Genomic DNA, 18,356 nt, shown 5'->3' on the forward strand with positions numbered 1-18,356 from the left:
GAGCAGCGTCTGCTCTGTATATCAGAAACTGCTGGGAGTCCTCTCAGCTCCAAATGTATCATTTCCATTACGAGCCCTCCTCAGAGCGTTCTTATTCTCTCTTTGCTCTTTTCTCTCTCTCTGGTTCTGCTGGCTGTTTTCACCACATTTTCCTCTCAGTCATTTCCTGTCCCACTTTAATGTCTTCCTGTACTGCACTCATGAATAACTAGATTTGGTTCAGGTGTGTGCAGGCAGGTGGAATCTACAAATCCTGATAGGGACTTATCTGAATTAGAAAAAAAGGATTGTTTTTTCTTTTTTTGCCTTTCTGCTTTCTGCCTGTTAACCTCTGGATACATAAAACTTCCATCCATCCAATATCTATCCCTCTTTTTCTGATATTCAGATTTAAATTTTCCTTTTTTCCACATATATTATAAATGTAGTCTAATTTCCAGTCTCTCCTCGTCCTCCTCAGGAGCGATCCTTGTCGCCCATCCTCTGGACTACGAGACCTGCAGAGACTACTTCCTGACGGTGGAGGCTCGTGACGGTGGCACGCCCCCGCTGAGCGCTATCACCACGGTGAACATAAACCTGACAGACGTCAACGACAACGCACCCATGTTCAGCAGAGACCTCTACACGGCCCTGGTGTCAGAGGACGCCACCATCGGAGAGCCTGTGGTCCAGGTACGTCCTCAGATACACCTGTATGGGATGTGTTCATGGTACAAAGAAATCCTTTGAAGATCACTTAGCTGAATATTCCTGATCCCCAGAGGATAGATCTCACTCTGCTATTCTTCAGATCTAAGACTCCAGTTTGTGTCTCGTCCGTGTCGTCGAACACAGCTTAGAAAAATAACTTGATGTCCTTATGAACAAAGATTATGGAATAATTTACTATTATTATATTATATATGATATTTGAATCAACAAATTAATCTCAAACTATTTGGATTATTGAGTGATTGGTAATTTCTATAGAAAAATAATCCAAAATCCTCTGCTTACAGCTCTTAATTTCCTTCTCTGTAACAGTATTTTTTTTAAATTATAATTATTATTTATTTAATTAGGAAAGTGCACATTTATCATCATATCAACAAATATTAACAATGTAAATATGCCGGAATTAGCACAAAAGCTACATTTATTTGTAGCCCTAAAGCAGGTAATAACAAAAAAAACAAATTTACAATTACATGCATAAATTGCACACTGTCGTTGCATTAGAAATAACAGACCCACATGTAATTAACTAATTAAAATCGCAGGAGGAACCAGAAGTCCCGGGGAATGGGAGTAAAGTGAATATTTCTTGGTTCGGACAAAACCTAGTCACATGGTGTCCCTGAATATGATTGGCTAAAGTGATACAGTCCTCCTCTCTTCTGATTGGACATTACGAGTGAAGACGAGAGCAGCTCCCATTTGTTAAAAAGACCACGTCCCCCATATGAGTGAAAACAAGCACTGTGCGAGCACTGGTGGTAGTTTAGGAAACATAATGAGCACCATGACTGAACGCTGCTATGTAGCATTTAGCACTGCAAATCATTTTAAAAACAAACACAATCTATGACTGAGTCCGATTCTGCACACGCTCAAAACATCGTTTTCTCCTCGCAGGCTGCAATAATGCACGGAGAAATGTTGCACATGAGTGAAGACGCTTAAAAAAATATAATGTGTGCATGGCTGTTTGATGAGCTCTCTTTAAATCTTCGCTTTTAACTAGTTTGTGTCGTCATAATGCCAACATACCCTTATTTAATAATAAAAAGCAAACAACCTCAAAGTTTGATTTCATGTTTGTATTTACTTTTATTTACCGACCTTCAATCGCAGAGAAGTTAAATCTTTGTGACATGAGAGCGTCTCTGCTGAATATTTTCCAGAAGCCTCCACAGAGTTTCTGTTGGTGGTTTTCTGTGAACAGCCAGCAGATACAATATGTCTGCTCTGATCTGTGTCACCCCCCTCTGAGGGTCGTCACCATACCATTATGTTCACGTTGATATGAGGCCAGTAAAATCAAACAATATTGACATGTTTGATACCAAAGCAACAGAAACAGAAGTCCTAAACTCTCAATATTGGATATATTTCTTGTTGCAGCAGATTCCTGCACACAACAAAACTATACAAATGTGTTGGCAATGTTACTGAAACGTGGTCAAAGTTTTTCTGCAATTTAGACAGTGTGCAGGAGTTTATCTGCAATTATTTTTGAATGTATTAATTCCTCTTCTACTCAGATCTCATGCTTTTAAAACACCTGGTATCAATACATATTGAAGTATTGACATTTTGACAACCTTACACCTCCCTTTGAGGAAATAGTACAATTATATTTATATAATAAACAATGATTAATACGTCCTCCTAACACTGCTGGTTAAGAATATTCTCTCATTATTCAATCACAGAGCTGCCTGACTGTGACTGAAGAACTTCACCTTTAATAGATCAGATATTCAGAGTTTTAAACCTCATTATTTAAATCATACACTCAGTCGTAAAGTTCAGACGTGTCATAATAAGACAACATTCAGTGACAGACAGTCAGTGGATGTTTGAACTCAGCACTGTGTGTTTCCTCTGGTCTCTGGTGAAGTTCAGAGCGACTTGAAGCAGAACAAACTGAGCTCCATGATGGAGTCCAAATCGGTGCAGTCACACATCAAAAAGCCTGTTACCATGGAAACCGGTGCATGGGCTGACAAGCCTCATATTTGTGCTGCTTATTAGGAAGTGCAGAGATATGGAGGAAATATTTCATCACATTAGCTTTTATAGAGAAAAGTGTTTAGTGATGACACACTCTGCTTCTGTGTGTTTGCGTTTGTGTGTGTATGTGTGCGTGTGTGTGTGTGTGTGTGTGTGTGTGTGTGTGTGTGTGTGTGTGTGTGTGCAGCTGTTAGCGGAGGATGTTGACAGTCAGCAGAATGGAGCCATCCTTTACTCCATCATCAGTGGAGACCGGGACAGCTCGTTCTTCATCGACCCACTGCAAGGGATCGTCAAGGTCAACAAGCAGCTGGACCGAGAGACAGTGAGGAGACACATACACACACACACACACACACACACACACACACACACACACACACACACACACACACACACACACACACACACACACACACACACACACAAAGTAAAGCTTCACACTGCTGCAGTGAAGTGCAGCATTGAATATTTAATATCTGAGTTAATTGATAAATCAGAGACTGAGATGAACAGTAGAGGAAACGTTCACTTAATATATTAAGTGATTATTATATATACTTATATAAATATTTAGATTTTTATTTATTTATTTTATTAAATAAAAACTAAATCTGTAGATTATTTTGGATTAAATTTCTTGCTCCAAATCCTGAATATTCTTACTGAAGCATAGGTTGTATTATTTGAAGGGCGACCACTTTGGTGTCATTTATTGGTGGATGTGGAGCGCCTTCTGAAGCTCGCTTCGCCCTCTTCTCCAAATATTGTCACTTCTGCCTAAATTATCAAATATAAACACTCTGAATCTGCCACTGAAAAATTAGCTTTTTAACGAGCTAACAAACAAAGATAGCTGCTAATTGTTGCTCAAAGGTGCACTTTGGAGTTTTGGTAGAGAAATGTGAAAGTTGGAGGAGTGTACAGATTCTGTGGTTTACGTCATAACTCTATAGACAAACTGTCCTCAGAGGAAAATTTGGTGGGGGGTCCGCAACAGTGAAACTGTAACTCTCCTAGTAGATTTTAGGTGTACCAGGGACCCATTTTTTCCTTAGAGTAAAGTTTGTGTATTTAGTTCAGAAACTATAGCATAGAATTATTTCACTTCTCCAACTTTCAAATTTCACTACCAAATCTACATATTGCACCTGTAAAATCAATGTAAGTAAAATACATTTAGAATGTGACTGGTTATCAGAAGTGAAGCTCAGACTGTTAGTACGATGAAGCGAACAGCAAGAGAGATAACTTAAACTGGAAAAGATAAATGTTTGAATTAAGTTTTCATGAGATATTTCACTCCACAGCAGGAGAAGTGGATATACCCCTGATTTAAAAAAAAAATACCTCTAAATCTATCACCTATCACCTCTGGGTTTATTCTGTCTGATTGTTGCCTCACGTTTCCATCACCATCAGTGGTGCAGTCCTGGTTTTATGCAGCTGTATCTGATGATACTTTGCATGCAGATATGAGCAGCTTGTGGTAGTTAGCTCTGCAGTGTTAGCTCTCAGTGTTAGCTCTCAGTGTTAGCTCTCAGTGTTAGCGTCTGTAATGTATCACAGGAGCGTGTTAGCCGGTCAGAGGAGCGGCTCTTGCAGGATTTCTGACCAGATGGCTGCTAATGATGGTTAAACAGGAACCACAGTCGCTGTGAGTGTGAGAGCTTTAATCTGCAGCAGGAGGAGAAACAGGCAGCATGAAGCCCTCCTCCCCCTGAGAGCTCCACCGTCCTCCTCATCTTCTTCCTCATCTCTTCTCCTCCGCAGTGCTCCAAAACTTCAGAAATGTTCATATTCGTGTCATAAAGTATTCATGAGAGCTGGATGAGCCGTCTGAGCGCGCTCAGAAAGAGTGCAGGGGCGTGTGGGGGATCAAAGCTTTGGCTGATGAAAGTGTGTTTGGGGTGATCACACAGAGCAGCAGCTCCTTGCTGTGTGTGAGAGAGAGAGAGAGAGAGAGAGAGAGAGAGTGTGTGTGTGTGTTAATACTAAGGTATTATATATGTGTGTGTGTTTGCATGTTTCCTCCTCATTTCAATGTTCTCTCTCTCTCTCTCTCTCTCTCTTTCCCTCTCTCTCTCTGTCTCTCTCGCTATCTCTCCCTCTCTCTCTCTCTCTCCTCTCTCTCTCTCTGTCTCTCTCTCTCCCTGTCTCTCTCTCTCTCTCTCTGTCTCTCTCTCTCTCTCTCTGTCTCTCCCTCTCTTCCGGTCTCTCTCTCTCTTGTTTATAGCAGAGCTGTACTTCATATACGTCTCAGCAGCAGCAGAGTCGACTTTATTTGCTTTCTGTGCGTTCCTGCTGAGCTGCTCATTAGCTCTCTGTGTAACACAGCAACATACAGACACAGAGAAATATCCTGCGGCAGAGGAAACACACTCTCAGCCCTGCTGCAGAGGAACATACACAAATGTTCTCTTTCTTTCTCCATATGATAAAAAGTTCATAATCCAGAGAGTGTGTGTCGACTCAGAGGAAATTGTAGCGGCATGAAAGAGCGGGAAACCAATCAAGAAGCGTTTTATCTGCCCGCTCTGTGTTTGACTCTGAGCACAGAGAGAGAGACAGGGAATCATCTGTTAATATTAACATCCTAAAGAGTCACTCTCTCTCTGCTTCTACTCTGTCTTATAGTTTCAGTCCGTGTGTAATCTGATTGTTTTCAGCTCTTTGGTACGAGTCAGACGGCTCTCCTTTGAATTATTTCTCCCAAATTGAACTGCCTGCTCTAAATCCTCTCCTCCTGATCAATCCAGTCAGGATGTTCAGAGGCAGTAACCCACCTCTGGGAGAGTTTACAAACAGCAAATAAACACCAGAAGAAGAAGAAGGAGAAGAATGTAGTTGACATTTACAGACAGAATCAGGCAGTCATAATACATAAAGCGATGAGCTTCTGTAAACAGGAAAATGCAGCAAATAAATAAAGCAAGGAAAATATCAGAGAACAGAATCTCTTGAACATATTTTGCAGGTTTTTTTGATCTTGATGTAGAGTTTCTGGGAGAATGACTCACTCACTTTAAATTAGAAATACCAATAACAGAACAGAACAGAGCGACGATGCAGGAAATACTTTAAAGGCGTCATTCAGTCTGAGCTTCAAGACAAAACACATCGATCCATTTTTTTTTACAGAGAAGTCAAAATAACAGGTAGGCATCTGGAAAACCTTTATACACCTGAGGAGATAACACCTGGCTTTCATACTGATCTCTACTGCCCCCCTCAGGATAAACTTTACACTTCACTGTCAAAGAACGAAAAATGATAATTCTGCTGTTTTCAGAGTTGTTTCAAAATGTAAGATGACTCTCTCTGCTGGCTGACTCTCTTATCTTCTTTAAATATCTCTGATTAGTTAACGCTTCCTGTCTGTCCATCAAACCTGAGTCCATGACTCGTTTCTCTGACTCCCTCCAGGTCCCCAGTTACTCTCTATCAGTCCGGGCTCTGGACAGCGGGGCCCCGCCCATGTCCTCCACTGTGATGGTCAACATCGACATCTCTGACGTCAACGACAACCCGCCCACCTTCTACCCCGCCAACCTGTCCACAGTCATACAGGTGAGGATGATGATGGAGTTTATGATTAGATTAACACAACACTGTGAGTTACAGTCATATTGTTGTGTGAGACAAACTTTTAATACCTGTTTTATTTTCATCTAAAAAGTCGTCTGTGTCCAATTTACTGGTGTAACTAATATACCAGTATAAAAGGCTGAGACATGCACCGTCATGACCACAAGTGCACTCCCATCACACATTGCACGCACCTTCACGCAATTCAAATTTCCATTTATTGTGCATGCAAGCAGCCGCTCCGCTGCACAAAACATGTTGGCGCCACTTTTTATCATCTTTTCTTTTCTTCTCTGGGTGTTGGAGAGCAGAAGGGTCAAAGGTCATAGTGCGATGGTTTGTCGCATCATTAAGTCCAATACTTTAAACTTTATAAGTGCAGAAAATGAAAAACTGTGTGAGATTTGGGACAGGATCTGATTTTTTTCATGAAATAAAGACGGGCTCTTAAATCCTTACACTTTCACCCACTAGGAGGCGCTGTTACACCAGTAAACTAAATGATTTGTAGCTTTTAGAGGCGCAGATCATGTGCCTTTTCGGCTGTTGCTAAGCAACACATCTCTCTGCCTGAACTTCATCATAGAGTCCTACGGGACAGGAGGAAAATCATAAAACTCCCCCCTCCATGCTCAGAGATCTCACCTTTATCATGCATCCGTTTTAGATCATGAGTTCATGTTGTCTTTTAATAACATTAAGAAGTCTTTATAAATATTTGATGATGTAGGAATCATTGATACCATTAACTGGGTTATATGGTCAGGACGGCCATTTCTAGCTTTTTAAAAGTATTTTATGGTGATTAAATGGGAAATATTTCTGAGTGAGAAGCAACATCTTGACTAAAACTTATAATACACCCCTCTATATACCCTGCACATGTGTTCTGCCTGTCAGCACCTGCCTGTGTCTGATTCTCTTACTGTCGCTGTTTGCTCCAGTCTAAATCCTTCCTTGTGTTGCGCTTACTCTCAGATGTTTGTCACTTCGGACAAAAGCATCCTCTTTTTAAATTGTACAAATTTACACCAATCCTAATGTGAACACAAACATGCCCCCCCCCTCCCTCCAGGAAAACAAGCCTATTGGGACCACCATCCTCCAGCTGTCGGTGACAGACCAGGACTCCTCTCACAATGGCCCCCCCTTTGAGTTCAAGATCCTGTCAGGAAACTCAGGAGGAGAGTTTGTTCTGGAGAAAGACGGGACGCTGGTGGCCAATCAGGTGTTCAGGAGAGACCTGGCAACTGAATATGTCATCCAGATACAGGTAAGGATATACGCATACAGGTATAGGTGTGATACACTGATACAGGTACAGGTGTGACACACTGATACAGGTACAGGTGTGACACACTGATACATGTACAGGTGTGACACACTGATACACGTACAGGTGTGACACACTGATACATGTACAGGTGTGATACACTGATACACGTACAGGTGTGATACACTGATACATGTACAGGTGTGACACACTAATACATGTACAGGTGTGATACACTGATACACGTACAGGTGTGATACACTGATACATGTACAGGTGTGATACACTAATACATGTACAGGTGTGATACACTAATACATGTACAGGTGTGATACACTAATACATGTACAGGTGTGATACACTGATACAGGTACAGGTGTGACACACTGATACATGTACAGGTGTGACACACTGATACATGTACAGGTGTGATACACTAATACATGTACAGGTGTGATACACTAATACATGTACAGGTGTGATACACTAATACATGTACAGGTGTGATACACTAATACATGTACAGGTGTGATACACTGATACAGGTACAGGTGTGACACACTGATACATGTACAGGTGTGACACACTGATACATGTACAGGTGTGACACACTGATACATGTACAGGTGTGATACACTAATACATGTACAGGTGTGATACACTGATACATGTACAGGTGTGATACACTGATACAGGTACAGGTGTGACACACTGATACATGTACAGGTGTGACACACTGATACATGTACAGGTGTGATACACTGATACAGGTACAGGTGTGACACACTGATACATGTACAGGTGTGACACACTGATACATGTACAGGTGTGACACACTGATACAGGTACAGGTGTGACACACTGATACATGTACAGGTGTGACACACTGATACACGTACAGGTGTGACACACTGATACATGTACAGGTGTGATACACTGATACACGTACAGGTGTGATACACTGATACACGTACAGGTGTGATACACTGATACATGTACAGGTGTGATACACTGATACACGTACAGGTGTGATACACTGATACATGTACAGGTGTGATACACTAATACATGTACAGGTGTGATACACTGATACAGGTACAGGTGTGATACACTGATACATGTACAGGTGTGATACACCGGTACACGTACAGGTGTGATACACTAATACATGTACAGGTGTGATACACTAATACATGTACAGGTGTGACACACTGATACACGTACAGGTGTGACACACTAATACACGTACAGGTGTGACACACTGATACACGTACAGGTGTGACACACTAATACACGTACAGGTGTGACACACTGATACATGTACAGGTGTGACACACTGATACATGTACAGGTGTGATACACCGGTACACGTACAGGTGTGACACACTGATACACGTACAGGTGTGACACACTAATACACGTACAGGTGTGACACACTGATACATGTACAGGTGTGATACACCGGTACAGGTACAGGTGTGATACACTGATACAGGTCAGAATAAATAGCTTTTGAACAAACCTTTGCAGAATGCTTCCGGCCCTCTAAACCTGCAAAAGAGTCAGTAAGACACCCTCTAATGTTATGAAACAGATAAAGTGTTAAATGCTCCCGTAACTACGCTGCAGGGCAAACAGATTCTCTGTGCTCTGGTGCTGTGTGTATTTAAATGAACCAATAATTAAAACCAGTAATTTGGGACCCCTTTTAATGCAAATAAACCTGATTGCAGAAAGCACTTAATTTACAAACTAACAGCCACACACAGTTGTAGTGAAAATGTACCGTCTGCTGGGAGTTGGTGTTAACTGCAGGGCAGTATTTATAAGAGATGTCACTGATCAGGAAAATAATTCCACTTCTGTATGACTTTAAAAAATGATCATTAAATAAAGTCTGTAAATATCAATTTGCTAATATATCCAGAGGTTCAATCATGTTGAGTTGTAATTGCCTGCTCTCTTCGTTTTGAAGCAACAATATGTGGGAATCTGGTTTAGTGCGCATTAGCGCCCACCAAAGGTCCATGCGTGCAACTGCACTGTCGTAAAACACAGAAGGCTTAACAGTACTGTTCCAAAATGACATGTGCATAGGAGAGATGCCATTCTCCCTTTGAAAGTTGTTAGATCCACTTTGAATCCACTTTTATAAGTCTGAAAGTTTACCAACTGTTGCTCTAGATGGTGAAACCTTAAATAAGTTAAATGATATGAAACAGAGTGGATGTAATCTGATCAGATTCACCTCAGCAGGTGACTTCCTATCAGACTGAAGATCATGTAGCAATATTTAACTGTCCCCTCTCTACCCCCCCCCCCCCCAGGTGTCAGACTCGGGTAAGCCCCGCCTCTCTTCCTCCTCCATGCTGACGGTCAGAGTGATTGAGGAGTCGCTCCATCGCCCTGTAGCTCTACCTTTAGAGGTTCACATCGTCACCATGGAGGACGAGTTTCCTGGAGGTGTGATCGGCCAACTGCACGCCACCGATGCTGATCCCTACGACGCTCTGACCTTTGGCCACGCCCCCCCGGCCCAGCGCAGCCTCTTCAAGATCAATCCTCGCGATGGGAAGATCATTGCTCTGGGGGGGCTGGACGCTGGCCGCTACAACCTGAACGCCAGCGTGAGTGACGGCCGCTTTGCTGTGCCCGTGCCTGTGAGCGTGCACGTAGAGCAGGCGACCCCGGAGATGCTGCGCGAAGCGGTGACCGTGCGTTTCGAGAGCGTGGCGCCGCAGGACTTTGTGGCTCTGCACATGAGGAGCGTGTTGAAGGTGCTGCGCCAGGCCGCCGCCTCGCAGCAGCAGGACAAGCTGCACATGCTCAGTCTGCAGCCGGTGGGCGGGACCCAGCAGTTGGACATGCTGGTCGCCGTGGAAACGGCAGGGGAGGGTTACTACAAGGCGGCCTACCTGACGCAGAAGCTGAGCGCGTCGCGGCGGCGGCTCGAGGAGGTGCTCAGGGTGTCGGCCATCTTGGATAAGAACTGCTCGGGGCTGGAGTGTCGTGGGGCGCAGTGCGAGCAGAGCATCATCCTGGACTCGCACAACCTCGCAACATACAGCACGCCACGCATCAGCTTCGTGTCCCCGCGCTTCCACCGCACCTCACGCTGCACCTGCACAGGTGAGTCACAGAGGGGAGGAGTCACTGAGTGTTTATGAAGAAAACAATTTAAATGATAATCTGCTTCTTTTTTTTTTCTACATAGTTCATTCATGGTCTACGGAAACCCTCAAGGGTCATAAAATAAATGTGTTTACCAGAATTATGAAATCAAAGACTTAAAATACTTTCTCATATTTTCTCCTCCTGATAAAATATATCTCTTCTGTGTGTGTGTGTGTGTGTGTGTGTGTGTGTGTGTGTGTGTGTGTGTGTGTGTGTGCGTGCAGACTCCAGCTGTGCTGTGCTCTCTGAGCAGTGTGAGGACCAGCCCTGTCCAGCAGACATGCAGTGTGTCTCTATCGAGGCCAGCAGAGGGCGCTACGCCTGCCAGTGTCCCCCTGGAAAACTGGGAGAGTGTGCAGGTTTGTGCGCCTGGCTTTTCAACGACTGACTGTGTCATTTATACAAACTCTTAAGGTGATTTAAGAATTGTTTAATGAACTTGTGTGTGTGCGCAGGGCACTCGTCTCTGAGTTTCTCAGGTAACAGCTACATTAAGTACCGTCTCTCCGAGCGTCTTCAGCCGGAGCTCAAGCTCAGCCTGAGGATCAGAACGCTGCAGAGCCGAGGAATCATCATGTACACACACACTGAACCCTGCACCGTGCTCAAGGTAAACACACACACACACACACACATACACACACTGAACCCTGCACCGTGCTCAAGGTAAACACACACACACACACACACACACAAAAATGAACAGAAAGTTTCAGTAATCTGGAATTTATCAAGCCTCAGACTGTTCTGGTCTCACGTCGTCTATGAATTCATAACGAGGGATCACTCGTCATATTCTGTATCAAACTTCCAAAAGTAAATTGTTTTACACAAAAACACAAATGTAGGCTTCAGTGTGGGGCTGCAGGAAAGTTAACAAATCATCAACGTCCGAGTGTTGAACCTTTAGAGACCATAGTGTGTGTGTGTCTGTGTGTGTGTGTGATCAGCTGGAGGAGGGGAAGCTGTGGTTCCAGCTGACCTGCGCTCTCTCTGACGGACCCTCTGATGACATGTTGGGGATCTCTGGTCGGAGGATAAATGACGGCGGCTGGCACACGGTCACTCTGGAGATCAACAGGAACTACAGCAGCCTAGCGCTCGACGACAGCTACGTGGAGCGACGCCGCGGACCACCATTCATCCAGCCGCTGGCTCCAGACAGAACCATCTACTTTGGAGCTCTGGTCAGTTCAGGGGGGTCATAGGGGATAGGGGGTGGGGGGTGGGGGGTGGGGAGTGTCTGATGACATGATTTAGTACTTTAAGACTCCTTCTAGTCCACCTTTCAAACCCTGAACACAGTCTTCTGTCTTTGATGACATCACTCCTCAGGTGCAGAACCCAAACTCTCGCAGCCTGATGGAGTCTCAGAAGGACCCGCGGGTGCTGGAGGGGTTTCAGGGCTGTCTGGACTCCGTGATGCTCAACAACAACGAGCTGCCGCTGCAGAACAAACGCTCCCGATACGCTGAGGTGGTGGGGCTGACCGAGATGAAGCTGGGCTGCATCCTTTACCCAGACGCCTGTCTGCAGCAGCCCTGTCGAAACGGAGCCACCTGCACAGGCCTGCCCTCTGGTGGTGAGTATCGGGACAACAGCAGTCAGCTCAGGACCTGTACTCTGCAGGACTTGAAGTCTGAGACTGTTACAAAGTGTATTAAGAAATGGGATTAGTTTTAATAAAGGTTAACTCAAAGAAAAAAATTGGAACGCCATCAAAGTGTAATAAGATAAATATTATGATCAGGTCATAAATTATAAAAAACCCTTTTTAGTATAGAAATTGTATACTATAAGAAAGTACCAATTATTAAAAGATTTGCACAATAAAAACCAAATATTTAAAATAATAGTTATACCTATCATGAATAGATTAAAGGACATTTTTATATTACTTGTTTTCAAAGGGCTCAAACGACTAAGTCAAGATATTACTTTCAGACACTCTTTTTCTTATTATGGGTTATTTAATTTATTGAATTACATTTCTTAATAGAATAATGTTTAAAACATATGCGACTGGTTTCATTTATCCTAAATGTTCTCTGAGCTTCAAATTCCAAGTTTTTACTGAAGTCTTTACAAACACCAGAAATATATAATGTTGTGATTTCAAAATAAGAGTCTTTTTAAACAGTTTCCACTCTAGATTTGTCAGGGACTATTTTCTGCAGTGGATGAATCCATTTGTTGGTTTAAGTCTGACACCGCTTCTCTCTCTCTCTCTTTCTGCAGGCTTCTCGTGCAGTTGTAACCCCCAGTTCACCGGGGGGCGCTGTGAGATGGAGATAACGGCATGTGTTCCTAACCCGTGTCAGAACGGAGGAGCATGTAAAACCATCGGGAACGCTTTCCTGTGCAGCTGCAGGAGAGGATTCAAGGGCCTGACGTGAGTCCGACACACACAGACATGAACTCAAACTGGTTATTACAGGGGTGACTCACACACACACACACACACACACACACACACACAAGCTGATTAACTGATTTCATCAAATACTGATTCTTTATGAAATCACATCTGAAGAATGTTATAATTGAATTATAATCCTCTTTTTCTCGATGTGGAGGACTCTCAGCAGGGGGCAGTTTAGATCTGAAAACCATCAAACACATGAATGACTGTGTGTGTTAGTGTGTATCTCACATTCTGCAGCTCTGAGTCACTGAGACAAACAAACAGCCTGACAGTCATTGGACGCTGCAGAGAATCAATTTAACTTTATTCAACTTTATATTCAATGATCACACATTTATGTTTGTGCTGACTGTGATCAGAGGAGATGAAGAGAAAACTTTTCTGTCGTCAAGTTAAAAAAAAAAGCTTCGTCCTAAAGCAGCATGACTAGGGGCTCGACCAAGTAGGGGTTGTCACGATGCCTGAATTTTAAACTTGATGCCTGAATTTTAAACTTGATACCTGAATTTTAAACTTGATGCCTGAATTTTAAACTTCAATATAATCTTAGTAAAAATCCTACCATAGTTTGAACCACCTGTTTGATAGCACTGCATCAATAATAGAAGTCATAGACACCTACTATCAGGCAATTTCCTATTTATCATCACCTAAACTACAACACTACTCGGTCTAAATTTAATGAATACATAGGCAACATTGGGATTTGGAGTTATTCTTCTATTACTCTCCTATTATATGAAATAAGGTCGCCAAAAATCCTGGTACGGAACTGTTGCCAAAGTATACGGGGGAGTCTGAATTAGCCGACCTGTGAATTTGAAAAGATCGCATCTTTCTCTCACAGCAGCCTTTAGTTAAATAGTTTTTTTTTTTTTTTTAAAGCTTCAGTACCTTTAAATACTATTCTAAATTCGGTCCCAGGGGGACAGGGCCTTCTCCATTGCCACTCCACCCTCTGGAACTCTCTCCCTAAAAACATCCGAGACTCCCCCACACTCACTTCCTTCAAGAAATCCCTAAAAACTCACCTCTTCATCACCGCCTACAACCACTGACTCTCATCCTCTTCCCTCGACACTACTTCTATGTTGTATTGTTCTCTTAGTTTTTGCTTTGTTTTTTGTTGTTTCCTGTCAAAGCGTCTTTGAGTATTTAGAAAAGTGCTATATAAATCTAATTTTTTATTATTATTATTATTATTATTATTATTATTATTATAAATTAAACAACCGGTTTGATTATTCTAAAACACAAGGTTTCAAAAAGTATCAATTCAACATTTTGATGACCTCAGGTCATCGTCCCTAACTACAAGCTTTATCCCTCTCTCTCTCTCTCTCTCTCTCTCAAATTCATATTCAAATTCAAATGGATTTATTGGCATTACGTTTGGGTTAAACATGTTGCCAAAGCAAAATATACAATACACATTATAATCATTTCCATATGAAGTTAAATAATGAAGAAAAGTACAATTACAGTAAACACAGACATTGTTTTTTTTTTGTTTTTTTTTAAGGATATCAAACATTGAATACAAATGCCTTACAAACAAACCAGTCATGTATTGTGACATGAAGAACCTTGAATATACCAAGGTTATATATACCTCTCTCTCTCTCTCTCTGAGTGTGTTAGAGCTAGCAGCTCTACAGAGTTTATATTGAACTTAAAGCAGCTGATTAAAGACAGACACACAGGAACTACTCCTTCAAACTGTCCTCACTCTCTCTCACTCTGATCTCTCTCGGTCCTCCCCCCTCCAGCTGTGAGGAGGACGTGAACGAGTGTGACCGCAGCAACCCGGAGGGCGAGTGTGAGAACGGCGGCGTGTGCGTCAACACCCACGGCTCCTTCTATTGTAACTGCACGGCGGGCTTCGTGGGTCAGCGCTGCAGCCTGCGGCCCGTCGTCGTCCCCGACATGCAGGCGGGACACGCCGTGGTCGGCAAGGAGGAGCTGATCGGCATCGCCGTGGTGCTCTTCGTCATCGTCACCCTCATCATCCTCTTCATCGCCTTCAGGAAGAAGGTGTTCCAGAAGAACTACTCCAGGAACAACCTGTCGCTGGTCCAGGACCCCGCCACCGCTGCGCTGCTCAACAAGGCGAACGGTGTCCAGTTCAAGACCCTGCACTGCTCGCCGGGAGACCCCCTCAACCTGTACTCAGAGCCCACCATGGTGGGGGTCGGTGGGATGCTGGGACCCCCGCAGGTCCCCGTGAGGCCCATGGCGTACACACCCTGTTTCCAAGGCGACCCGCGGTCCACGCTGGAGAAGATGGTGGACGGTCGGGGGGTGGAGCACACAGAGATGAGCACCTTCCACCCAGAGTCCCCCAGGATCCTGTCGGGGACCACCAGGAGGGGGGTGGTGGTCTGCAGCGTGGCCCCAAACCTGCCGGCGGTCTCGCCCTGCCGCTCCGACTGCGACTCCCTCCGCAAGTGCCCCTGGGACAGCGACGAGGGTGAGTGTCTGTTTATCTTCACACAAGCAACATCTGATCTGTGTCCAAGTATATAAACATGTGTGGATGGAAAGTCAGAGTGAGAAAAAGGAGGAAAACAAATACAAATTCACTACCAAACAAAAAATAATAAAAATAGATGAATAAATAAGTTATGATAGAAATGATAATATATATAATATAACATTCATCACCACCATCGTCATCACCACCATCAACAACAAAAAATAGTGTTTTTATGATGTCAATGGAGACAGGCTGACTTTCCACACACACACACACACACACACACACACACACACTCAAGTAAAACATGAATATACCCCTTTTCTGGCCTGTGCTCACTGTAATTGTCTCTTGTCTTGCAATAAAAAATAAATAAATGCTCACCCCCCCCCCCCCCCCCCACACACACACACACACACAGGTAAGATGGCCGACATGGCAGAGGAAGTGACCTGTTTCTCAGGGAGCAACAAAGGCAGCAACTCAGAGGTCCAATCACTGAGCTCCTTCCAGTCTGACTCGTGTGACGACAACGGTAAGACACACATCATTGGTTTCAAATTCTTCTTCTCAGTATCCAGGTGCTTTTCTTCAGACCGGATGGTTAAACTTTTATAAGAGCTAGTGCATTGTGGGTAATTGAACCAACTCAAATAATCTGCATTATTTACTCTAAAAGCTTCACAAGTTTAATAAAGTCACAAAGAAAAGTTCTGACTGTACCACAGAGACTCAAATTATGTTTTTACTACAATAATCCCCTGAACATGAATGACCTAGTTACACTGCTACATTGTTGGAGGTTTTGGCTGATTCACGGTCGTGCTGTGGGTGCTTGTGGTCTTTGTGCAGGAGCTTTTTTGTGGTTTCATCTTTTTCATCATCACATCATACTGTTTGCTCTGGACTTTATTTGCGATCCATGACAATCATTAATGTTTTAATTTTCAGAATGGTCGTAAATTAAAACATCTGCTTTTTTGCCTTCGATCATGTTGATTAAAAATGTGATTTATTTTTTTGCCTAAAATGTCAGAAACCTGCAGGAATGTGTTGTTGTTTTGCTTTGATATGTTTTTGTTCACATGTGGCTTTCTTTGCATCTTATGAAGGTCATTTTCTTTGTTTGGCTCTTCTTTTTTTTTTTGCTGATTTTATGTGTTTCACTAAAACTGAAGAATATTTTGTGCAAACCGCCCCTTATCATCATACTGAAACGTTGCCTATGTCAGGAGCGGAGCAGGTTGCTGCACACAGGACTGACAGCAGCAGTCCGGCCATGATGAGATTTTTGTCACTTTGACTGACTCTGTTTGAAAACTTGTGTCCTTTTTTCCCTCCACAAGCCTCCATAGTGACTGTCATTCGACTGGTCAATGATGCAGTCGACACAATCGAGAGTGAAGGTACCATGTCTCATCCCCCACTCTCTCTCTCTCTCTCTCTCTCTCTCTCTCTTGCTCGCTTCTGATCTGACTCTGTCTCTGCAGAATCTCCTCTAACAGAGCTGAACACACTTGCATATATTACATGTACATGCAGTTAGAAAAAAAAAGATTTTCTGTGTTAGTGCGACTAAAACTGGACTTTTAAGATGCATGTAAACATGTTAGTCTGAAATCATCAAATTTCTCAAAGTTGGACTAACACAATGAGGTTAAGGTCGATGTATTCATGCATGTATACTCCTCCAATCAGACCATAACTGGCCTCTGTGTCCTGAGCATGCTCCACAGTTACAGCCCCGGGCTTTACCCGGAAGTTTAACGACATAAATGCAGAGCACAGCAGAAGTTGTTTTGTCGTCTGCCTTCAGATATCACCATAAACTAAAGAGATAGCATGCATCACAAAGAACCAAAAGGTAGCGTATGTACGAAATGTACAGCCCTAAAGTTTTCAGCGTTCCACATAAAACCCCCACTTTGCCATTTTTCTAATTTGTTAGCGAGGTCAACCAGAAGAAGGTCCAGTGGTAACTAGCAGAAAGAGGAGTCAGACATACTTCTGTTAATAAAAAGATTCTCCCTCGGTGCTTGTATACTGGGACACTGTGTGTAGAACATTCTCTCACAGTTTGACATGTTGAGATTAATGTCCACAGATTATGACTCCTCAGAGGTCATTCAGTCCATCACACCTCCTCTCTCATTAGCTCTCAGTACACACAGACCTCAGGGAGCAGTTGGTGACTAAGCCTCGGCCCCCCTGACAGCCCACAGTCTGCAGGTATTGATCTACCTCGATGACCTGATTTCACTCAAGAATTCCTCTGTGTTACTTACACAGAGTTGATCACTGAGGGAGTCTGAGGTCAGAGTAAGAACCTGCAGACTGTCTTCAGGGTAGTGGCCGACATGACAGTTGTTCTTTCAGTCAAATATCTGTTGTTTAATATGGTCCCAGTATAGATAAAATCAGACACCTTGTCATTTTAACTCATTATAATCATTGTGATATTTCCTTTGTGACATCACAAAGGGCAGTAACCCCTCCCCCAGATGGGTGACACTCCCACAGCTAGGTGTTTGTTCTGCCCTCTGAGTCTGCCTTCCCACTGTAAACAATAGAACATGGAGCGAGAAAGCCCAAGTAGAGTCCCCTTTAAGAGAGGGGGCGTGGTCAAACACAGCTCATTTGCATTTTATCCTGCAGTTCGTCGAGTGTCCACTTGAGGAAGTCAAATACACATGACAGGCAAA

General features: G+C 43.3%; 1 protein-coding gene across 1 annotated transcript in view; it reads left to right on the forward strand.

The window, feature by feature from the left end:
* The window catches only part of fat3a (FAT atypical cadherin 3a), a 122,915-nt gene that overhangs the window by 97,754 nt on the left and 6,805 nt on the right, over positions 1-18,356 (forward strand). Inside the window, exons 17-29 of the mRNA XM_061045963.1 lie at positions 461-675; positions 2,906-3,043; positions 6,145-6,288; positions 7,382-7,579; positions 9,907-10,708; positions 10,978-11,112; positions 11,209-11,363; positions 11,704-11,940; positions 12,089-12,335; positions 12,992-13,145; positions 14,948-15,648; positions 16,076-16,189; positions 17,001-17,060. Coding sequence (XP_060901946.1) covers positions 461-675; positions 2,906-3,043; positions 6,145-6,288; positions 7,382-7,579; positions 9,907-10,708; positions 10,978-11,112; positions 11,209-11,363; positions 11,704-11,940; positions 12,089-12,335; positions 12,992-13,145; positions 14,948-15,648; positions 16,076-16,189; positions 17,001-17,060 — 3,300 coding nt within the window. The remainder of the gene's footprint in view (positions 1-460; positions 676-2,905; positions 3,044-6,144; positions 6,289-7,381; positions 7,580-9,906; positions 10,709-10,977; positions 11,113-11,208; positions 11,364-11,703; positions 11,941-12,088; positions 12,336-12,991; positions 13,146-14,947; positions 15,649-16,075; positions 16,190-17,000; positions 17,061-18,356) is intronic.

This window comes from Labrus mixtus, chromosome 9 (genome assembly GCF_963584025.1).
Source record: "Labrus mixtus chromosome 9, fLabMix1.1, whole genome shotgun sequence".
Classification (NCBI taxonomy): Eukaryota; Metazoa; Chordata; class Actinopteri; order Labriformes; family Labridae; genus Labrus; species Labrus mixtus.